This window comes from Equus przewalskii, chromosome 14 (genome assembly GCF_037783145.1).
Source record: "Equus przewalskii isolate Varuska chromosome 14, EquPr2, whole genome shotgun sequence".
Taxonomy (NCBI): Eukaryota; Metazoa; Chordata; class Mammalia; order Perissodactyla; family Equidae; genus Equus; species Equus przewalskii.
The window spans coordinates 14,345,310-14,370,464 of NC_091844.1; the positions used below are offsets into that span (position 1 = coordinate 14,345,310).

At 36.0% G+C, this 25,155-nt stretch overlaps 1 protein-coding gene across 4 annotated transcripts in view; it reads right to left on the bottom strand.

Annotated features, from left to right (window-relative positions):
* ANAPC1 (anaphase promoting complex subunit 1) overlaps positions 1-25,155 on the bottom strand; it is a 109,960-nt gene that overhangs the window by 38,336 nt on the left and 46,469 nt on the right. For all 4 annotated transcript variants that reach the window (XM_008520261.2, XM_070572134.1, XM_070572135.1 and 1 more), the window contains 10 exons: positions 24,464-24,642; positions 21,935-22,149; positions 19,646-19,764; positions 14,734-15,005; positions 11,896-12,130; positions 9,788-9,879; positions 8,283-8,417; positions 8,025-8,107; positions 7,069-7,147; positions 6,268-6,342 (listed from right to left, as the gene is read on the bottom strand). In XM_008520261.2, the coding sequence (XP_008518483.1) occupies positions 6,268-6,342; positions 7,069-7,147; positions 8,025-8,107; positions 8,283-8,417; positions 9,788-9,879; positions 11,896-12,130; positions 14,734-15,005; positions 19,646-19,764; positions 21,935-22,149; positions 24,464-24,642 (1,484 nt within the window). The remainder of the gene's footprint in view (positions 1-6,267; positions 6,343-7,068; positions 7,148-8,024; positions 8,108-8,282; positions 8,418-9,787; positions 9,880-11,895; positions 12,131-14,733; positions 15,006-19,645; positions 19,765-21,934; positions 22,150-24,463; positions 24,643-25,155) is intronic.

Sequence of the window (25,155 nt, forward strand, 5' to 3'; positions counted from 1 at the left end):
CACAGGGAGCTCTGGGATGATTTCCAAAGGTTTTAACATACATATAATTGAAGGCCAAGAATGAAAGAATAGAGAGAACAGAGGAGAAAATAATGTTTGAAGATATAGGGGCTAAAATTCCCCTAAAATTAATGAAAGACATAAACTTACAGATTCAAAAAGCTCCACAAGAATTAACACAAAGAAAACCAGAACTAAACACATCACAGTCAACTGCTGAAAACTATACATAAGTAAGAAAAATCTTAAAATCAGCTAAAGAACTAAATGACACATTACATACACGTAAAATTCCAATGACTTCTCATCTGAAATAACAGAAAATGGAAGACACTGTAACATCTATAATGTGCTCAAAACAAAGGAACAAAAAACCACCACCATCTCCTTATGCAGGAAAGAGTTCATCCAGCAGGCCTAGGAGTGCTATCCAAAGAAAGACCTGCTTGCAAGGTTGGCTCTTGGTTGGCATCTGGAAGCTTGAATGGCAGAGTTTCCTACATTCATAAAGAATTTTCCCTAAATGACAAGGGTGGCTTACTGTGCCTTAACTATATGTACAAACAATGTGGTTAACACTAATACATACTTTCTTCTAAGAGTCTGCAATTTTGGTACATGCTAGACAGAGTGCACCTATCTGACCAGCCCCAAATAAAAACCTTGGGCACTGACTCTCTAATGAGCTTCCTTGGTAGATAACACTTCACATATGCTGTCACAATTTGATACTGAAGGAATTGTGTCCCACGTGCCTCCACGGGGAAAGGACTCTTGGAAGTTTGAGCCTGGTTTCCTCTAGACTTTGCTCCATCCACCTTTACACTTTACTACTTTTCATTTGTTTCCTTTCATTGTAATATATCATATGAGTATGATTATATATTGAGTCCTATAAAGTCCTTCTAATGAATCATCAAAACTGGGAATGCTTTTGGGGGCTCCAAAACACTTACTAACCCAGATTTCTCTAACTAGCAAAAATACCATTCAAAACAAACACATACTAAAACAGTCTGAGCCTAAAAGAAAATAAACAGAATTCACTGCCAGTAAATCTGCCTTATAAAAAGCAAAGAATTTCTTTAGCCTGAAAGGAAATGACATCAGAGGTAAACACGAATCTTTAGGAACAAATGGAGATAACCAGAAATAACAAAAATCTAGCAAAAGATAAATGTTAAGGGGGACTAAAACTTTCAATTAAAAGGCAAAAAGTCAGAATGGATAAAACACAAGATCCAACTGTATGCGTTTGCTGTCTATAAAAGATACATTTTGGGGCCACCCCATGGCAGAGTGGTTAAGTTCAGCATGCTCCACTTCAGCGGCCCTGGTTCACAGGTTTGGATCCTGGGTGTAGACCTACACCACTTGTCAGCCATGCTGTGGCGGTGACCCACATATAAAGCAGAGAAAACTGGCACAGACGTTAGCTCAGGGCGACTGTTCCTTGGCAAAAAGAAAGAATACATTTTGAACATAAAGACACCAACAGGTTGCAAAACAAATAGGTGGATCATGCAAACAGAAACAAACAAAATGGCCAGAATGACTACCATATCATTAAATAGAGTAGCCTTCAAGAGAAAGAATATTATCACAGAAAGAAAGAGACAGCTCATAATGATAAAACTGTCAATTCAACAGGAACACGTTGCAATCAAAAATGTGTTTAAATTTACTAAGAGTTTCATCATACACGAAACAAAAATTAAAGAAATAAAGGAAAAATAGACAATTCTACAGTCATCCTAAGAGACTTTAACATATAAAGACCAGATTTTTAAAAAGTTAGTAAAAATGCAGATGATCTAAACACCACTATTAACCACCTTGAAAGAACTCAAATTTATAAAATACTGCATCTAACCAATGTAGAATATACATTCCTTTTAAGTATGTACAGAACTTTACCAAGATAGACCATATGCTGGGTCATAGAAATTTCAATAAGAGCGCAAGAAAATTAAATTAGAAGAGAATAACAATAATGAGGTCAGAATAAATGCAAATAGTTGGATATTAAAAATCACACTTAAAAAATCTATCTGTCAAGAACAGATTATAAGGGATACTAGAAAATACTTCAAATTAAATAATAAAAATACAACATATCAAAATTTGTAGATGCAGTTAAAGCAATGCTTATAGAGAACTTTATAGCTTTAAATGCTTGTATTAGTCAAGGAAAGTCTAGGAAGCAATGACCTGAGCTTCTACAATAGGACTCCAGAAAAAGAGAAGCAAAGTAAACCCAAAGCAAATAGAAGGAAGGAAATAAAAGTAAGCTCAGAAATCAACTAATGAAAACAGGTCAGCAACAGAGAAAATGAACAAAGGCAAACATCACTTCTTTAAAAGCACAACAAAATGAAGGAACCCTTAGCTAGACCAATAAAGAAAAAAATCTACCAGTATGAAGAATGAAAGAGGTTATTAATATAGATCCCATAGACATTAAAAAGATAATAATGAAATATTATGAACAACTTCATGGCAACGAATTCAACTTAGCTGAAATAAACAAATTTCTTGAAAGACAACTTAAAACTGCCAGAAAATTAAGCAGAAAATATGAACAGCCCTTATCTATTAATCAACTATGTAACCAAAATTACAAATTCGCAAAAAAAATTACAAAACTAATCCTACAAAGAGATAACATCTCAAGTTTCACTGGTGAATCTATCAAACATTAAATTTAAGAAGGAAAAACATCAATATTAAAACTCTTTCAGAAAACAGAGGAACAGTCCCAACTCATTTTATGAGGCCAGCATAATCCTACTATTAAAATCTTACAAAGATATTATGAAAAACAGAAGAAAGAAAATTACAGTGTCATACATTATGATATTAAAAAATTACAAATGAATTATTACCAAACTAGATACAGAAATATATAAAAAGAATAATAAATAAGGATCAAGGTGGATTTATCCTGGGAACACAAGGTTGTATTCCTTGGTCCAAAATCCAATCAATGCAATTTACCATAATAAAAGAAGAAAGAAATACCACATGCACAATTAGAAAATACAGAAAAATCTTAAATGCAGAAAAAGCATTTGATAAATTCATCATCCATTCATGATAAAAACTCAGAAAACTAAGAATAGAAGGAACCTTCCTCAACACCTGATAAAACGCATCTAAAAAACCTACAGCTAAAATCATACTCAATGGTGAAATACTGAACACTTATCATCTAACACCAGAATGAAGGCAAGGATGCCCACTCTCAGTTTTGTTCAACATTGTATTGAAGACCCTACCATTTAACTAAGTAAAAGAAATAAAAGGCATAAATATGGGAAAGTAAGAATTAGAATAATGTCTATTTGAAGAAGATGAGTATTTACATGGAAAATCCCACAGAATCTACAAAACAACTACAAGAACTAACATGTATTTAAATGTCACAAGTTAAAAAGTTAATATACAAATTTCATATTTTCTATCAATTGTGTAGCAGCAAGCAACTAGAAAACGAAATTCTACATAAAGATTTCACTTACTGTAGAATGAAAGAACATAAAATACTTAGGAATAAAGTTATTAAAAGCTGCTCAAGACCCTCACCTTTCTGTGAGAAATTAAAGAAGACCTAAATAAATGGAGAGATTCTATACTCTTGGACTGGAAGACTCAATATTTACGTATCAATTTTCCACAAGTTTATCTATAGATTTAACCCAAATTAAATTATAATTCACCAGACTTTTATATTGATATAGATGAGTTGATTCTAAATTTTATATGGAAATGCAAAGGACCTAGAGTATTCGAAGAAATCATGAAAAGGAACAAAATTGGCAAACGTGAACTACTTGACTTCAAGACTTGCTATAAAGGTACAGTAATCAAGAGAGTATGATACAGGCATAAGGATCAAGAAATAGATAAAGGCACAGAATAGAGTCCAGAAATAAACCCACACTTACATGGTCATCTGATTTTTGACAAAGGAGCCTCAGGAATTCAACAGGCAAAAGAGGGTGTTTTCAACAAACAGTGTTGGTGCAACTAAATATCCTATTATTAAAAAATGCAAAGCTCAACCCCTATCTCACAACATAAACAAAATTACTTTGAGATGGATTACAGAACTATACACCTAAAGCTAAAACATTGGAGCTTTTAGAGAAAAGCATAAGAGAATATCTTCAGGACTTGGGGTTAGGCAAACGTTTGCCTCACATGACAAAAAACAGTAACCATAAAATAAAAAAATGATAAATTAGACATTATCAAGCATTTAACATCTTCTGCTCATCAAAAATATCATTAAGAAAATGAAAAGGCAAACCACAGACTGGGAGGGATGTTTGCAAAACACATCTGACAAAGGGTAGGTTTCCAGAACAGACAAAAAGTTTTAGTAACTCAGGCTGGCCTGGTGGCGCAGCAGTTAAGTTGGCATGTTCCATTTTGGCGACTCAGGGTTCACTGGTTCGGATCCCGGGTGCAGACCTACACACAGCCTGTCAAGCCATGCTGTGGCAGGCATCCCACATACAAAGTAGAGGAAGACAGGCACGCATGTTAGCTCAGGGCCAGTCTTCCTGAGCTAAAAGGGGAGGATTGGCAGCAGATGTTGGCTCAGGACTAATATTCCTCAAAAAAATTTAAAAATAATTCTGGTAACAATAATAAAAATACAAACAATATAATTCTTTTTAACGGGCAAAAGATATGAACAGACATCTCACAAAAAAAGATATGTGAAGGAATAGTAAGCAAATGAAAAGGTTCTCTCATCATTAGCCAGCAAGGAGATGCAAACAAACTACAATGATGACATTTACCAGCAGAGCTAAAATTAAAAATACTAACAATACCAAATATTGGTGAGATGTGCAGCAGCCAGCATCTTCATACATTGTTGGTCAAAGTGTAAAACAGTACGAGCTCTTTGGGAACAGGTTTACCACTCTTATAAGACTAAACACATCAGCTACTCCATGCCTCAGTAATTCCAATCCTAAATATTTACTCAAGAGAAACTAAAACATCAGTTCACAAAAATATGTGTATAAGAATATTTATGGTACTCTGACTCATAATAGCTAAAACTTGCAACCAGTCCAGGTGTCCAACAAAAGAGAATGGAAAAAGAAATTGTGGTATATTCACACAATGTAATACCACTTAATAACAAAAAGGATGAACTATTGATATATTCAATATCCAAAATCATGCTGAGTGAAAGAAGTCTTACACAAAAGGGTATACACTGTATGTGATTCTATTAATACAAAGTTCTACATCAGGCAAAGTAGAAAACACCAGAACGTTGGTGCCTTGAGGGTGGGGGGTGAGGGCAGGGACTGACTACAAAGAGGAAGGAGAGAACTTCTGGCCATTTTGACAGAGATTTGTTTCCATGAGCACACGCATTAGGCAAATCTTTTCAAATACTATACTTAAGATTTGTGCATTTCATTGTATATAAATTTTTATCCTAAAAAGAAAAAAATGTAAATAAATACTGAATTCTAGTTAACGATACACATGCTGAAATATTTAGGGAGAAGTATATTACTAACTGCAACTAACTTTGAAATTCATCACAAGGTTATGGACTGGATAGAGAAGAAACTAATAGACATGTGATTAAACAACTCCATACAGTAAAACACTAACTGTAGAATCTAATTGGTGTTACGGGTGTTTGTATAAAGCTCTTTCAAACTTTATTTTGAAATTTATCTTATTAAAATATCAGGGGGAACTCTCTAGCATTCTCAAGGATAAATAGATTTATTTTATAAATAAAAAGGAACTGAGACCATCAGACATGGTGAGTTAATTAAAGGGCAATATTTACTTACGATACTTCATTTGGAGTTTTCACGAAAGTGTCTGCTTATTTTTAACTATTTGGCTTATTGGATAAATATACGACAAACTAATTAAAACACATTATTATACAGGAGATCTAAAATTGTCACAAAGTAAAATAGCATCTTAGATAAATGTGTACTTAATTAGGATAAAAATGTCAAAAATACTTGTTTAGGGTACTTTGGTATATTTAATTTTTAAAACTACAATTTCTTAGGATCTGAGGCTGAAAGGGGAGGCTGTGGTCTGTGGTCAGCATACGATCTTGAAATGAAAGTTCCTATGTTTTCAAAAGATACCATAATCATCAACAGCACCTTCAGAAGAAAAAGCATTTCATAGGGTTTTGGAAAATCCCATAAGAAATCATAATTTTATGCTATTAAAGATACAACAATATTTATTATATTTACTTACTTGAGGAACGTTGCTATCAACCCACTTGGAATTTGGTAAAATATCATCCCACAAAATCAGGCATCGAGCAAGAGTCTTAAAAAATGTAAAACAGATAAAACTAATTAGAGCAGGCAAAGTTCACAGACTTTATAACAACAATAATATTAAATAGAATAATTTAAAAATCAGTTCCCAACTGACAGCAGTTTTGAAAAATAAAGTAAGTATACAGTATCAACCTAAGCTACTCACTAAAATAAACTGAAGATTTAGATTTTAACAACAACAAAAAATTGAATTGATTATCACGAAATTTGGAGTTGGAGAGGACTTTTAAAAACCTGTTCCATGAAACAAAAATCACAAAGAAAAGAATCATAGCTCTGTTGACATAAATTTAAAGGCTTTCATATGCTAAAAACATTCAAGTTTAAACACTACAGAGGGAAAAACAGACAATTATGTCAGTTATGTCATTAATTATACCCTTAATAGTAATATTGCATCCTTAATAATATTGAAAGAATGTAAAATAAAGCAGTAATGAAGCCCCATCAGTTGTCACTTGACAGGAAGTTTTGAGTAATAATGTGGGAAGCTGAAATGTCAACTCCAAGTATTAGGTATCAATTTGGTTGCCTTTCCAGCAGCATTCCTAGGGTTCTATTTGAGAAATTTCAAAAGAACACTATCAATTACACATACACGATGGGTTAGCAGTAAAAGCTCCCCTTGTAGAAATATTTATATTTGCAAGTGAAACTTGAGAATGACAGACTCCTTATGTTAACAGAAATGAAAAACTGCAAAGTACCATACCCTAAGCAAGAGAAATTCTGGTTTCACAAAATCCAGCAAATACATGGTGTCGGGAGCTTGGAGCCAATCTGCAATGGATCTGTTGGTGGAGGATACCATTATTGCTCAGGTAGAGGGCAAAATACTCAAGAATTCCAAGACAGATTCCCAAACATTTCTCCCCCTCCATCCACTGCCCTATTTTTTCCCATAGTTCTCTACACCTTCAAACGTAATATTCATTATGTATGTAAACATCTCTTACTATAACAGAAGGTTCACAAGGGCAGATAATTTCAGTTTTATTTTGTTCACTGAAATATCTCCAGTGCCAAGAAGCACTGACATACATATTTACCCAAATAACAGATGAATAAATATCTGTTTTTAACAACTTTGTTAATTTTGCATTCACTTTTTCTAAGAGGAGGAATTTACAATATTGAAAAATTTCTTGAATTTTAAAGTGTTTTTTAAATTAGAAGACTTAAAAGATGGTTTAATGTCTCCTACTCAGATTACTCTTCTGTACAAAATATAAAAGAATAAATGCCAAAGGTCTGTTTCAAGTGTTAGCAGTAATTACTGGGGGTTGGGAAGTAGATGATGTGGTCATTAGGGAAGCTCTTGAACTAAGTAGAAACCATTTATATAAATAATAACCAGGAATAGAATGCTAATATTTCTGGCTTAACCAGTCCTCATAATGACATGCAAAATTAATGAAAAGGAATTTGGGCATTTTTTGTCACAGACATCAACTGTAAAACAGAAATGAATAAAAACTGGCAATTATATTGTCAAATATCATTAAAATAGAGAAATACATTATTTCTTGATAAAAATCTATATAACGTGGTATTTGAGAGAATTAAAACCAGGTTGATCTAGAACAGAAGAAATAAACACATTACGATAATTTAGTTTTATTACTGAGGTCATTGTCATGGCGAAGGGTGGGTCAGGGGATGTAATACCTGTTATTGGTTTTTAAGTATATCATAGCCAAAGCTAGAGTGGCACCCGGACAAGTGACATCCACATTTATGGTATCTCCTTCCTATGAAAAGAAAAGTTTCTTCATGTAAAAGAGTTCTGAATTATTATAAAATGCTTCTGAATACTAGCCTATGCTTAAAATTAACACATTTACAAATGTTCATATGAAAATTATTATTTTCAAAGTAACTTCTTAGCTTCCAGAATTTTGATCTGCTGCTTTGATTTGGACTTACTTTGATTTGATAACTTGGAGACTTATGTTTCTCCCTGTGCAATCCTGCTTGAAAGCGTCTATGACCTCCAACCATGTATTGATAAAGTTGCTCAGGCACATTGAGATCAGACATACCTATCAAATTACTGCCATGCTGGAAAATGAAACAACAGACATGTCAAAGGAAAGCTTATGGAATAAGATCCATAACATACACCCATGACAAATAAAAGAATGAACTAACTTCAAAGCAGGGTATTTGGGGCTTTTTTCCCCAATTAAAATAACTATTACTCATGAGTTAATACTCAAGCTATTAATAATTCACATTAAATATTATAACACTTATATGTTCAAGTTAGTACTTTCATTTCACCAAATACATAAAGGCTTCAATACACAGTTAACTGCACTAACAGAAAAAGAAAATACGACATACATAAATGAAACACCTGAACTATGAACATCTGAATCCTTTCATTACTGTGCCTATGAACTATTCCAACAACAATAATTAGAATAATAAAAATAACTTACTAAACACTCTGTTGCAGGCACAATTCTGTGTGTTTAACATGCATTAACTCACTTAATACGACAATTCTCAATACGACAATAATCAAATAGCTACTATTTCATAGGTGAGGAAAGTGAGACGTAAAGAGGTTAAGCCCAAGGTTACAAAGCTAGCAGGTGGCACAGCTGGATATAAAAGAAGGCAGTTTGGCTCCACAACCTATGGAGTTGCCCAACCACTAGACTACGGTGCAACTAAATGTCATGACTCGCTGGTCAGGACCAGAATTCGGGTTCCAATTTCCAGTATGATGCTTTTCCATTGTAACATCTGCCTCTTCAGTCCATGTGTCAAATGTGAAGTGTCAAAAACCTAACAGTCAACTTTCTTCATATAATTTAGTTTCAGTATAACACTATGCTGGTGGTTCTTCAAGGACCCACATTCCAGCTGACATAGTCATTTAATGAAATGTTTTTGATAATTCTACACTATGTCCCATGGATGGTGTTAAAGATGGGTCAAAAAGATACTGCATTCTGTCACAAAGCAAATGCTATTGTGGCAACAACATTCCTGGACACCTAGTGAACACCAGGGTGCCAAAAGAAGGTTATGGTTTATCTCTAGCAATGACTACAGACTCTTAAAGCTCCCCATCGTACACAGATTTTCACTATTTTGCTTTCTGTCTGAGTGAGCTGTCACTTCTTCTCCATCTTACGTCTCAAACTCTTTTCGAGAAATTTCATTCCCTTAGTTCATTCATGAAGACTTATATCTAAGCCGGGGGAAAGAAAGCTTAAAGCCCAACTCATCACTACAATTTCTCTCCATTTCCAAATCAGCACTTTGAAAAATATCCAGAAGGAAAAAAGAGCTGAGAATGAGGTTAAGTCAAGTCACAGTCAGGCAGAGTGGTACTTATTCAGAGTAAAGTGTCAAGGTTATTTGTCTCAACATGCACATGAAGTAACTGAAGCATCGGAAGGCACAGACTGTCTTACCCCCAAGCAGACCATGCCCAGGGCCAAGCCAGCAGCTAAAGAGTAGGATTCTCTGTCAGTGCAGTATTCCATTTCAGGACCAGGGGGCCGTCCTGTAAAACAGAAAACAGCACAGTTCAAGCTTGCCTCCTTACAATCCTAATTCATAAAAGTTTGAGAGTTAACTTTCCAGTAAGTCACAGAAGAACTAAGGGTTCAATATAACCCTAGTCAGGAAGACACGACATTATCACAAATGGTGTCCACAACTGTCAGTTCAGTATAAACTAAAGCCCAAAATGGTTCTTTTATTTGCCAATTTGAAAGCAGTGACTTTAAAATACTGTAAAATCTTGGATTTTATTTAAAAAAAAGATTACCAAGACTTAGGAAAAAAAATTTAAAGGGACGGGTGCTCAAGAAAAGTCAATTTTTAATCTCTTGCATTTTTTTTTATTTTCTTGTTTTCAAATCATTCATCAGATGTGGTGAAAACATGTTGAAATACTAACAATGGACAGCAAGAACATTTGCTTTAAGTTTTTAAGCATGTTAAATAATGTTTCCAGACACATATTTTGAATCTATATAATACTGAGCCCTACTATGGGAGAATTTCTGTGTATTGATCCTAAAAGTTTGGCTGAATGTATAATTCCTACTTTTAAAAGAGCACTCCATAATTCTAACCCTACACTTTAAGGCAGCAAAATGTATTATATATAAAGACCCCTCATTTATATTTGAGAACCAAAAAAAGTTCACGCTCCTGGGATTCTATCCCCAGGAAAAAAATAAATATTATACAAAAGTAATCAGTGTAATATATATGTATAACAGGAAAAAATTAGAAGTAACCTAAAAAGTCCTGAAAATAAGAATATGATTAGGCAATTTATAGAACACCAACTGAATGAGATATTACACAAATTAATTTCAAAAAACATTTGTGACACTATATGAAAAGGATAGCATAAAAACAGTATGCACATTCTGACTATAATGATATAAAAGAGCATATGCATGTGAATCCAGATGAAATCCTCCAGAAAAAATATGAAAGAGATGTGCTATGGCTGAGGGGTTATATGATGATACAGCATTATGATTTAGGTAAAGAATATTAAATTACCTTGTAGATGAACAAGGTTTAAAAGCCAGCCTTTTTTTCTGAGGAAGATTAGCCCTAAGCTAACATTTGCCACCAATCCTCCCCGTCTTTGCTGAGGAAGACTGGCCCTGAGCTAACATCTGTGCCCATCTTCCTCTGCTTTATATGTGGGATGGCTGCCACAGCATGGCTGGACAAGCAGTGCTAGGTCTGCACCCAGGATCTGAACCAGCAAACCCCGGGCCAGGGGAGTGGAATGTACAAACTTAACCACTGCACCACCACCAATTTTGTGGCTGTTTGTTATGTAGCATTATTGTAGCAATAGCTAACTGATACAATCAGTCTAGAGAATAATATATTGTTAACAATATACCCTGAAATATACGTACAAAAGGAAAGAACAAGGCATGCAAGTATATACCTAAATTACTGAACACAGTAATAATGCCAGTAGCATTTACATTTGTCAGAAAAAGATAACAGGTAAAACAGACTTCCAAAAAGTTTAGACTCAATTAAAAACAGAAAATGCATTTCATCACTAGCACACCTTCCAATACGTAAAGGAGGAAAGCAGGAGTCAATCACTTCCATTCTCCTGGAAGTGCTGTTGTCCAACAGAATAAACACTGTGTTTTCAGGGACCAAAATAAATCAGCAGCTTTAAATTTTAAGTGCACATCATCCTTCGACTCTGCCTGCTAAAGACACAGCGAGACAAACAGCATGCTCACGGACGTGGTTAAGACCAGAGGCCCCTTAATTAAATGGGGTCACTGAAGCTCAAAAATGGGCTGACAAACAAATATGCAGACTAATAACCTGCACGGTAATATCAACCGTGGAAAACATTACTTGTAGTTTTCTATTATGTTTTTTGTTTTAATACCACATCATCCTGTCCTCAGAAAAGCTACTATTTTTCAATTTTTATAATTTTACTATCATTTTTACCTTGGTTCCTGTGCAATGGGAAATGTATGCTTACGAAGACACAGCACTATTAACGCCATACCTATTTCAGCCAACAGGACTTCTGCAGTATGCCTGTGAGCTGTCCCTTGATACACGAGGCCAATGCCAACCACTGCAGCCACCTGGACATTGTGAGGAACATCGAGCTCCGTGGACGTCGGGGGCAGGAGAGCAGGAATGTGAATGCTAAGAAGCCGAGTAATCGACATATCCATGGTACCTAGTTTAGCAGCAGAAACACCAAGGAGGAGTCCAATGCTTGTCATTTCATGGCCCTAAGATAGAAAGGAGAATGAAACTTAAGTCACTACCAAAACAAATATGTAGTTTCCAATAAAATATTGCCTGTCAATACTTTCAACAAGTACTTTTATCTGACAGGCACAATGAGAGCACCAAGAATATAAGAGCAAACTACACGGATATGGCCCTTGCTCTCATAAAGTTAGTGCCCTAATGGGCGGAAAAAAGTGTTAAACTAAAATACACCAGCATATTATTAAAAAGTAGTATAATAAAAAAGTACAAAGTAATATGAAAGAGCATTTTAAAAGAGCCTAATTTAGATTTGGAGGGGCTGGAGAATTATTAGGAATCTCTAAAGAAATAAAATTTACAATAGGACCAGAAGGATGAGTATAAATTAGCCAGGAAAAGTGGCAGAAAGCAGGGCACTCGACTTTAGAAAGTGAGAGAGAATGACGTCAGGTGAGAGAACAATGTGTAAACGGCTCTGAGATGATCCAGAAATAAACTCTCACATGGATGGTCAATTGACCACAAGGTGCCAAGATAACGGAATGGGAAAAGAAATATCTTTTCAGAAAACAGCATTGCAATAACCGTAAAGTTACATGCAAAACAATGAAGTTAGATCCCTTCCTTACATTATACACAAAAATTAACTCTAAATGGATCATAGAACTATATATAAGACCTAAAGCTATAAAACTCTTAAAAGAAAACATAGGTGTAAATCTTCATGACCTTGGGTTAGGCAATGACTCCTTAGATATGACACCAAAAGCACAGCAACCAAAGAAAACACAGATGAACCGGATTTCATCAAAATTAAAACCTTTTGTGCTTCAAAGACACCATCAGAAAGTAAAAAGACAACACATGGAATGGGAGAAAATTTTTGCAGATCATTTATCTGCCAATGACCTAGTATTCAGAATACATAAAAGAACTTTACAACTCAACAATAAAAACAATTCAGTTTAAAAATAAGCAAAGGTGTGGCCAGACTGGTGGTTAAGTTTGCACGCTTCGCTTCAGCAGCCCAGGGTTTGCAGGTTCAGATCCCAGGCACATACCTAGCACCACTCGTCAAGACACACTGTGGTGGTGTCCCACATAAAATAGAGGAAGACTGGCACAGATCTTAGCTCAGTAACAATCTTTCTCAAGCAAAAAGAGGAAGATTGACAACAGATGTTAGCTCAGGGCCAATCTTCCTCACCAAAGAAAAAAAAATTAAGCAAAAGTTTAAATAGATACTTCTCCAAAGAAGATATACGAATGGCCTAGGAATACATGAAAAGATGTTCAACATCATTAGCCATCAGGGAAGTGTGAATCAAAGGCACAATGAAGAGCTACTATAAAAAGACACTATAAGAAGACAGACAATAACAAGCATGGCAAGAATGTGGAGAAATTGGAACCCTTATGTATTGCTGGTGGGGTTGTAAAATGGTGCAGTTACTCTGGAAAGAGACTGGTAGTTCCTCAAAAACTTAAACAAAGAGTTACCATATGACCCAGCACTCCTTGGGTATATTCCACTCCTTGGAATATACCCAAGAGAAATGAAAACATACATCCACACATAAATGTGTACATGTTTATAGCAGCATTATTCATAATAGCCAAAAAGTAAAAATAACCCAAATATCCATCAACTGGTGAAAGGATAAAATATGGTATATCCACACAATGGAATATCTATTCAGCAGTAAAAAGGAATAAAGTGCTGATACATGGTACAAGATGGATGAACCTTGAAAACATGGTAAGAAACGAGTCATAAAGACCACATATTGTGTGATTCCATTTATAAAAAAGGTTAAAAATCACCAAATCCATACAGATGGAAAGTAGATCAGTAATTGTGAAGGGCTGGAGGGAGAGGGGAACAGAGAGCAACTGCTACAGGGTATGAGTTTCCTTTATGGAGTGATGAAGATGTTCTAAAGTGAACAGTGCTAAGGGATGCACAACTCTGTCAATATACTAAAAACCAGTTGTATACCTTAAATGGGTGAATTTTTTTTTTAATTTTTATTGAGTTAATGATAGGTTACAATCTTGTGAAATTTCAGTTGTACACTACTGTTTGCCAGTCGTGTTGTAGGTACACCCCTTCACCCTTTGTGCTCACCCCCTAACCACCTTTCCCCCTGTAGCCACTAATCTGTTCTCTGTCTGCATTTTTAAATTCCTCATAGGAGTGGAGTCATACAGAGACTGTCCTTCTCTATCTGGCTTATTAAATGGGTGAATTTTTATAGCATAAAAGTGGAAGAGTTTACGCCAAGAGGAAGAGTTTGTTTTGCCAAACTCTGAAGTGGAAGAGTCTGGTTTGCCAAGGAGCTAAAATGTCCAGTCCCTGTGACTGGAATGTGGGGAGCAAGGGGAAGAGTGGCACAAAGGCTGGAGAAGCAGAATCACACAGATTCCCAGAACACACATTAAGAGCAATGCTAGGTCACTCAACAGTTTTGACCAGGCAAGTGATACATTCTAATTTACGCTTCAGAAAGATTACTCTGCCAGCTATGAGAAGAATGGAAGGGCACAACAGAACTATCAGGAGTTAAGGTAGCAGCCCAGGTGAGGTACAATGCCAGGAGCTAGGAGCGCAAGTTCTCACCTTGGTCAAGTAGTCATGGATATTGAGAGTAGCCAGCTTGGTAAGGTGCCCATTCAGACCCAGGGCCATGAGAAAGCCAGCATATTCGTTGGCTAACTCGGCATGCTTGGGCTTATTATAAACAATCCAAGCTGAGTCGATCTGGGAGGCGGGAGCTATCTTCAGGCCGGCAGCCACGCCATTGTGGAAGCTGGCCCAGCTTGTCATGTTGGGAGGCACATCAATGTTTCCACTGTTAAGGTCTACTGTTGTGTTTCGAGGAGGGGCCCGCCCTATTCAGGCAAATGAAATTTAAAATTGACAGAATAAAATTTCACAAAGCCAAAGTTGTTAAATTGACATTTTTGAGAAGAGATTATTTTTTCTACATTTGAAACCCTTAACCCCCTTGTACCTGGGATGATACCTATGTTACGATGAGTACTTAAATTTGTATACATGTGAATCAAACTTGATGCAAGGTAGAAAACTTCAATTGTTTAAAATAATTCATTGTGCTTTTTGTTAAAATACATGGAGCTACAAGATAACTAATACCAACTTAACTTTATACAGATCTGATTAGGATACCCATTGCTTTGAAATATTTCTTTCAAACAGCAGGAAGCTCATTAAAAAGTAAACTGAGGGGCCAGCCCTGTGGCCTAATTTAACCATGGGTGTACTCCACTTCGGTGGCGCAGGTTCAGACCCTGGGCAGGGACCTACACCACTCATTGGCGGCCATGCTGTGGTGGCCACCCACATACAAAGTAGAGGAAAACCAGCACAGATATTACGTCAGGGTGAATCTTCCTCAAGTAAAAAGAGGAAGACTGGGATCAGATGTTAGCTCAGGGCAAATCTTCCTCAGCAAAACTTTAAAAAGTAATAAAATAAAATGAAAACTATATCACAGTTAAATTATATGAATAATAAATCCCGACATGATTGATAACACTGAGGTTAGTTTCAAATATGCCATCCCATATTTTCCTCTAGACGTTAAGGAAAATTCACATTTTAAAAAAGACACAAGGCCAGGGCCAGCCCAGTGGCACAGTGGTTAAGTTCACATGTTCCGCTTTGGTGGCCTGGGGTTCACCAGTTCAGATCCCAGATGTGGACACGGCACTGCATGGCAAGCCAAGCGTAGCATGCGTCCCACATATAAAGTAGAGGAAGACAGGCACGAATGTTAGCTCAGGGCCAGTATTCCTCAGCAAAAAGAGGAGGACTGACAGCAGATGTTAGCTCAAGGCTAATCTTCCTTAAAAAAAAAAAGAGAGAGAGAAAAGACCCTTCACAATTTGCTCTATCTTTATCTCTTATCTATATATGCTCATCTCTCTCTATATGTATATTTTTGTTGTTAGTGCTGTCGAGTCCATTCTGACTCCAAGCAATCCTATGTACAGCAAAGTCACACCCTGCCTGGTCTTTTTTGTGCCATCCACCCATCTTCTGGCACTATATCAGACAATGCTCTGCTGCTATTCATAGGGTTTCCATGGCCAATTTTTTTTGGAAGTGGGTGGCCAGGTCCTTCCTCCTCATCCATCTTAGTCTGGAAGCTCCAGTGAAACCTGCCCACCATGGGTGACCCTGCTGGTATTTCAAATACCAGTGGCCTAAGTTTCAGCATCACAGCAACAGGCAGCCACCACAGTATGACAACCAACAGACAGGTGGTGTGTTTCCTGACTGAGAAACAAACCCAGGCCACTGCAGTGAGACCACCGACTTAACCACAGGACCACCAGGGCTGGCTGTAGACACCTAATCCCATGCTACTGTTAAAAACGTCAAACTGCCTTCAGAGATAGCTATATAAAAAGCATCACTTTACAGACTTGTGTTACCTAGTGAACCATAAAAGAGTATTTACTAAATTTAATTTTATGGTCAATTTATTTAAGAGCAATGTAAAGTAAATGTTCATGATGCTACACTCGCTTTGAATTCCTTTTCTTGAGTCTTTTGGTTTGATCTACACTGTGTACAGGCAAATACTGAATTCTTTTTTTTTAATTCTTTTTATATTTTTAATATTCTGTATTAACTCAAGTCATAGATGAACATTTAAAGTAAATATTCTAAATACCAAATAAAATTATACACTTCACTGTAAGGTTTGAAAATATGGTTTCAGAGAGTTCTGAAAGTCACATATAATAAATTTTACATAGATACAGAGTATCTTATTTGTGGTGTGTACACACATATACACAAACACAAGCACAAAGTAAAATATGTTTGTTTTTACCACTTGCTTTTTGTACCTAAGAGCTAACTCAAATGCTGGTGCATGACAGTACCATACTGAGTGAGAAGTTCATGTGTTATATGTTTACTTTCTCAAAAAAGGCAGAGATTAGGGGCTGCCCACGTGGCCGAGTGGTTAAGTTCGTGCGCTTTGCTGAGGTGGCCCAGGATTTCACCAATTCAAATCACGGGTGCAGACATGGCACCATTCATCAGGCCATGCTGAGGTGGCGTCCCACGTACCACAACTAGAAGGACCCACAGCTAAAATATATACAACTATGTACTGGGGAGCTTTGGGGAGAAAAAAGAAAAATAAAACCTTTAAAAAAACAAAAAAAAAGGCAAAGATTAATAATGAAAAAACAAGTGTACTTTCTAAAACAACTCGTCATATGTAGATGAAATAATATTTACACACAAGAGAAAATGAAAGCAAAAGCTAAAGCAACTTTTCTTCAATAAGACTAACAACATACAAAAGTACAGTAGCCCAGGGGCCAGCCCGGTGGTGTAGTGGTTAAATTCACATGCTCCACTTCGGTTGCCCAGGGTTCACAGGTTCGGATCCCAAGAGCAGCCCCATGTACCACTCATCAAGCCAAGCTGTGACGGCATCCCGTAAACAAAATAGAGGAAGATGGACATCGATGTTAGCTCAGGACTAATCTTTTCTTTTTTTTTTTTTTTTTAAAGATTTTATTTTTCCTTTTTCTCCAAAGCCCCTCGGCACATAGTTGTGCATTTTTAGTTGTGGGTCCTTCTAGTTGTGGCATGTGGGATGCTGCCTCAGCGTGGCCTGATGAGCAGTGCCACGTCCGCGCCCAGGATTCGAACCAGTGAAACCCTGGGCCGACGAAGCGGAGCGAGTGAACTTAACCACTCGCCAGGGCCAGCCCCAGGGCTAATCTTCCTCAGCAAAGAGAAAGACTAGCAATGGATGTTAGCTCAGGGCCAATATCCTCACCAAAAGAAAAAGTACCACAGGCCATATCAGTGCAAGTTAAGGAAATATTTTAAGAAAATATTTTTTCCTAAATGAGTTTATTATTAAACAAGATAATCTTTTTGGGGGAGGGAGTCTACCAGAATGTCTAAAAGAATAAAACTTTGGATTAACATCATACCATTTTTTAATACCCACCCAAGCATCACTGCCCAGATTTAAGAGATTTTAACATTTGTCAGTTTTGCATAAGATTGTTCTCTTTTTAACCCAAACTTTTTATATGAAAACATTCAAATAGTTGAAAGCCTAATAAAATGAACACCTGTATACCATGCTCTCCATCAAGATTCAATCTGGCTATAGTTGCTTTACCTCTAAGAGAGAGAACAATTAAAATGTTGAAGGCAACTCTGCTTGCGGTGTCTCTCAATGAGATTAGGGCCCCAGAACAGCTGTGATATGGGAGCTGGCGGGGGCAGGGGAGGATGTGTTCTTCACTCAGCTGATCTCACTTTCCACATGATGCAAAAAGCACCAGCTCTTTACAAATCTGAGCAGGGCCCTGGATTTTTAATTTACATAACTTAAAATATTGTGGAATTATATTTGCATATATTACATACTATACATTACTGCATGCGTCATATACACACTGTGCAGAAGTCTCACAAAATCACATATACTTTAAAGGATTTTCAATGATAATTTCAACTGTACACATCTGTCACCTTTAGAACACACTCAAATCAGCATCAGGTGGGACAGGCACTGCAAAATCCATGGTAATCAATAATACTGGGAAATGAGCACACTTCTATCTGGCAGAAGTAAAAACTTATGCAGCCAACCAGAAAGGCATTTGACAGTACGTTACATCAAAGCTTTTAAATATTGCTATCCTAAGAACTCTACTTCTAAGCAATTATCCTAAATAAAATGAATATATCCCAACATTTTGCTATGTTTATAATAGCAAAGAACGGTTATTTCCAACAATATCAGGTTGTTTATATAAACTGTATTCCATTAAATGAAATACTCTGGAGCAAATAAAAACAAAGCTGTTGATTAAAAATATGTGTACATAATACATACAAACACATACATAATTGTATACATACATATGCTAGATATGGAAGGATGCTCACTATATGGTAAATTTTAAAAACAATTTCTAAAACAGATTTTTCTGATAATCAAATATAAAATTCTAAAATGGAGAAACAAAACTGGGAAATATATAAATCAAAATGTTAACACTAGTGAACTCTGACAAGTAGGACTTGCTATAAGTGACTGTTTTTTTTCTCCTTTTGCTTAGTATATTTCCTAGTTTTTGTACAAAATCATATATTCATAAGACATAACGACATTTTAAGACTAAATATTTTTACATATTACACTTTAAGATTATTTAAAAGTTCAATAATCTCACTATTATCAATATCTTTCTAAACTTTCCCAAGTGGCTTTTTATATCTTGAAAAGGTCTCATTAAAAGCAAAAACTGGTAATTGGGTACATTCTATTTCCCTCAATGTTTAGTTTGATTTGCTATTTGGGCTTTGATAACCGCTACAGTAGCTATTAACAATATTTAAAATCACTGGGGATAGAAAGAACATTTATTTGGTTTTAACTAAAATATTTCAAAAGAACTCCACAAAATATACACACAATCATTTTCCTTTCTCTTTGAGCCCAGAATTTTTAACATACCAGTCAGATTCAATTTAGGAATAGGCAACGGTTCCGTTGGAACAGGATGGTATGAAAACAAGGTAAACATTCCTCGTCCTACAGGAAGGGCCATAGTTCGCTGACACAACTGGAGCAATCTATAATTACAATTAAAACCAACATGTGAAAAATTTTTAAGCAAAACATAAATGGAATGGAATCGGTAGGCAAATATTTCAAAAGGAAGTCACATCAAAGCAAACCCATAGAAAGATGTGGATGAATCATCTAAACACAGTTATGCTCATTTTAATACTCTTGTTCCAATTAGAAACTCTAAGAGGGAGACACATTTCCTTTCTTCTGTCTCACGTTTGCTTTGATGAAAACCAGCTGGTCTATAAACCAAGCCTACTCTCCCTAGGTATCCAAAAAGAGAAACCAAAAATTCCACTCTAACTGATGCTAACCCTCCCAAAGGAAATTTCTACTTTTTGGGTTTCCTCATCGTATTACTTTCAGCCTAGCTGCCCTCAGTATGCTGGGATGCTTCTCCTATGCTTTTTGGCAATACAGCCTCAGGAGAGGCAGCTCTGTGGCCTGTACACAAGGAAGGAAAGGGAGTCCCTAAACTGAAGGTCAGTGGACTTTAGTGTCTCCAGGGAAAATACAGACTTAGTTTCACTTACATGAAGGCTAGGATTTATAGAACTAACAGCACTACATATCAGTTATGTTCAAAGTTAAAATGCTTCTACAGGCTATACTTTGAAACTGACACATGACTCTTTCACTTGTTTCTATGTTAAAATAAATCACACTCCACACAGCTGCTTAAAACAAAATCAAACAAATTGTTGAAGTAGGAGCACTTATAACCAGGAAACTCTTAACACAAGTTATATTTAAAGACACAGAAATATCCCTTCAGAGGCTAACATTTTCTCTGCAGACAAAGCTATTCACAAACATGCTCTCTCCCTAAATATACATACATATAGCTGCTTTTCTAGTTCTTTAGGGAGGAAAATTTTGCTGTCCTAAGATTCTTTGGGAACACTCACTCATGCTAATCTAGAATTAGGGAAATTCAAGGCCGGGAAGCTATATCCCATAGAATTTTTTAGCAGAAACCTTACACATAATCCATAAAATTATAATAGTGAAAACAGTAATAGTGTATCTCTTCCATTTAAGATGCTACAAAGTATAAGATGCATTATTTCATGAGGTACAAAGAAAGAAAAAAAATTGCCAATTAAACTCTAACACCTACTAACTGAAAAACATATTCTGATTTCAGAGATATTAAAAGGTAAAAAAAAAATAGCATCATAGTCAATGAACTCTGTTAATAATGGTTGACTGCACTGAGCTTTACTATGTACTGGCTAGGGTTCTAAGTACTACATAGAAATAACTCAGTGATAAACAGAGCAACTCTATGTCATATGAATACAACACTCCTGCCTATTCTTACAGTTGAGGCAACTGAGACAGGAAGAGGGTAAGTAACTCATCCAAAGTCAGCCAGCAGACAGTGGCCAAGCTTGGCTCCAGAGCCCATGTCATAACTACTATGCTCTCATCCGAATTCCCCATCACTCCATCTCCTCATTTACAGGTGACTAATACCTGGGTACATATGGAGAGGAACAGTGATGGGGAGACTAGGACTAACTCAGTTCTTCATCAGGCTGCGGCTAAGTGTGGCCAGTCCTTCCCCTTGAAGCAGTACCACTGTAAGTAAGGTACGGAGAACCAGAGAATAGTGGCAGAAAAATGACAGGTGAGAGAGACAAGGCAAATACAAAGACAGGAGAGAACTTTAAAATATAAGTTGAACTGTCCCAAAGCAACAGTTCTGGAATGTCCCAGGCACATGACTTTGGTTACTACTGAGTCTTAGAATTCATCATGGGATATACTATGTTAGAGGATGGCAGGAAAGAAGGCTTATAGAGTATTACCTATCACACCCAAAAAAGAAAAAATACTGGTATAAGTTTAAACTAAACTACACTTAAAAAAAAAACAACAAAACACCTCAAAATATTTTCCTGATCGAGATAGAGAAGAATGAGTTCACTGTTTTGCTTTATTTGTAAATTCTTAACTACAAGCACAATGGTTTCAGTTTCACCTTTTCTAAACAGCATACAGCTGAAAGACAACACTTATGTCACCAAATACCAAAATGTGTTGAAACATGTATGGTTTACTGAGGTTGGATAAAAACTTAAAATACAAGGTACTTTAAGGTATCTTTTTAGGGTGTTTTGCATTTAAAAAAACTCTGCCAAGAGAGAATGACGTGTTCTCCTTTACCTGTTTTCTTTCTCCTCAATGAACTCGTGGTCACTGAGTTCTGGGTACTGCACTACATTGACACGGACAGGATGAGCACTTTGAAGAAGCCTTCGCACGTCCTGCACCCTTAGATCTTCACTCCATATTAACGACATAACCTCCTGATTCATGTCATTCATGCCATCATCTTCCTCCTCAGTTTCTGTTCCTGAAGGAACATCTGATGAGAGCACCTGAGTAACAGACTTGGCTGTAATAATAATTTAAAAACCAGTCCACACGCACTTATTGAACACGAGGATATATAGGATGATGTACCGAGACTATATCAGTACAGAGAAAATACGTATTCCAAACCAGGGCTGACTGGGTTCCCAACGTATACTGGGACTCTAACCTAGAAATCTTTTTTAAAAGTACAATTATATTGCCCACTTGGGAAAATTCTTTATTGAGTCAAGGGAAAAGGTTTAAATTTAGGACAATAGTCAGGAGGCTGATTACATTGGAGAAACATTCTAAAGAAACCATAAAAATCTAACTGTATCTTAAACATCTCGAAAAGGAAATGACTTCATGCAATATGAATTCTAGTTCCTATTGCAAGTAGAATATGAACCCCCCCTTCCTATTACTGAAGAACCCACACTAATTTAAATATTATCTTTGATTAATATAAGCAGAAGAAAACAACCTGAAAGGATATACAACAAGGGCTGGAGGAAGGTGGACAATACTTCCTTACTTTAGTACTTTAGATAGAATTGCTAATGGTTGGTTTTCACTTTTTTTTTAATAAGTATGTTCCAAATACAAATCCTTGAAAGAGATTTGAGTACAGCAAAACAAGTGGGGAAGATTAATTCCTTGATTATCATTCGGTCCTCAGACGCTCAGCATGTGTTTTAATATAAGCCTTCCCAGTCCAAGTAATTCAATCAGACTCGAACACACAAGAATAGCATGAAATCTTCTCACTTTCTCCCAAAAAGAGTTTTATACTCCTTTAAGAAAAGATTAAGCACTCCTAGTTAGAACACTAAAGTTCTGCAACATTTAATGTGGAAGTAACATTAGCCTGAAAATAATAATGGCAAATAGAACTAAGATAATCACTTAGTTCATAAAAAGAATGATTCCTATGGAATATCTAATTTTAAAGGACACTATATTCTAATGGGTGAGTTAGCTATAAAATACAGACTCAAAGAGATGAAAAATTGAATTTACATGAGATTAGCCATAAAATATAGCCTCAAATAACTGAATAAATTGAATTCAGACAGAATTACTTAAAATGACATTTAAATACAGATGAATGATTATTAATACCATTTGGTTTTAGTGCTAATGATGTTAAATTGCTCCCGCTCATAGTAACAAAAGAGGTCTAAATGCTAAAACCTTATCTTGGTCAAGGAAAGGATAACCACATTATTAGCAAAAAAACCTTGGTTTTCTGTTTAAAACAGGACAAACACTAATTGAACTAAGAGTTGTCATTTAAGTGCAGATTAAAAGAGAGATGAGCTGAGACAACCCTGCTGGAGATCAGATCCCCATGGAAACTGCTTCTGTCGTGGATCCTTTAGGCAACTCTGATCTTCGGAAAAAATTTTGACAGAGGCTCTGAAGAAGCATTAAATAGCCTAACACCTAAACATTAGAAACAGTTACAATGCACAAATTACTATGTGTTGGTTCAAAAGCTAATAAAAAATAGCTAAATTTGCAGTTTTCTCAGAGACATAAACAAAGTAGGAGAGACACCAGGAGTGGAACAACCATCCCTGAATCCTCCCTCATCCTCAGGGCAATGCAATGCTACCATTCATTTTTTTTTTTAAGTTAATTGGAATTCTAGAATAAGATTTAAAAGTTCCATTTTTAAGTAAGTTTTAAACAGGCTAATTTTAAAAGGAGAGAGAATTGTAGAGTAATGATGTATTTCACTTTCTATTTGTAGTCTTCTTAGAACCAAGTCTTAAAAAAAAAAGCAGATCTGAAGACTGACGAAGGACAGTATTTCAGGTGGGACAACTTGAGTGCCTGCCCTTACCAAAAAATCCTTTTCCTGGGGCTTCAGTTTTATGTAATTAAATAAATATATTTACACCTATGTAAAGGTTAAATTCAAAAAATTCAACACATCACAAAAGTATGAAAGAGAAAATGGTTATATATTAACTATTCAGATTCAGGATATATGTGCTCTCCCTTCTTCTAGATGATAATTACAAAATAGTTAATCACCAATATGATACAAGCAGGGAATCAACCACGGCAGTTGCTCTACTGGCTCAGCACTTGTCCTGACTCAAGGCAAAGAAAGATCTGGCAAGACAGAGCATTCACAAAGTCTCCTGTTCCCACGTTCAATTTACAATTGAAAAGATCTGTCCAATTATAAACCCCATCTTGCATATAATATAAAAGACAATCAGATATACACACTTGCAAAAAGATTCAAAGGAAAATGAAAAACATTTCTACTTGGATTTTATTGAAGCTAAAACTGAACTTTGAACTTTCTACGTTGACACTCACAGATTTCCCTTTAGGTAAGTTTCCTTCGCAGGCCTGCTTGGAAAGATCTTGACGTCCAATCAAGAGACAGACAGCTTCTGGCCAGTCTGAAGCAGGCTGCTCGCGACAGTGATAAATTGCATCTCTGATGGGAAGAGCAATTCCAAAGGGAAGAGTTTCCAAGTCTCTTAAAGTGAAACCTTATGGTGAAATGAAGGGAGAAAATTTTTCATTTAGACTTACCACTGTCCTAATTATTCTTCCACTGAAATTAGTAAAATCTATCCTGACAAGTAAGAAAGAACTTTGTTTCATTCATCTTACTACTAGACTAGCATGTTGACATCAGGGATTGGTATAAAAGGTCTCTTTAAAGAACTCCTAAAAACCTTAAGAAAAAGACAATCAAATTGGAAAAACACAAAGGACAGACAGATATTTTCCAAAGAGGAAACACAAATGGTCAACAAGGATATAAAAATATGCACTATACAATGAGTGATCAGGGAAATGCAAGTTAAAAGCACTTAGAAATATAATTTCACACTCACTTGACAGACAAATATTGGGGTCAATCAACACCAACTGTTAGCAACTCTGCAGGGCAAGATTAATTCTCAGCCACAGTTAGTGGTGGCACAAACTGGTCAACTATTTTGGGAAACATCTGGCATGTACAGACAGATCCACCCCTATGGTCCATCAACAGCCAT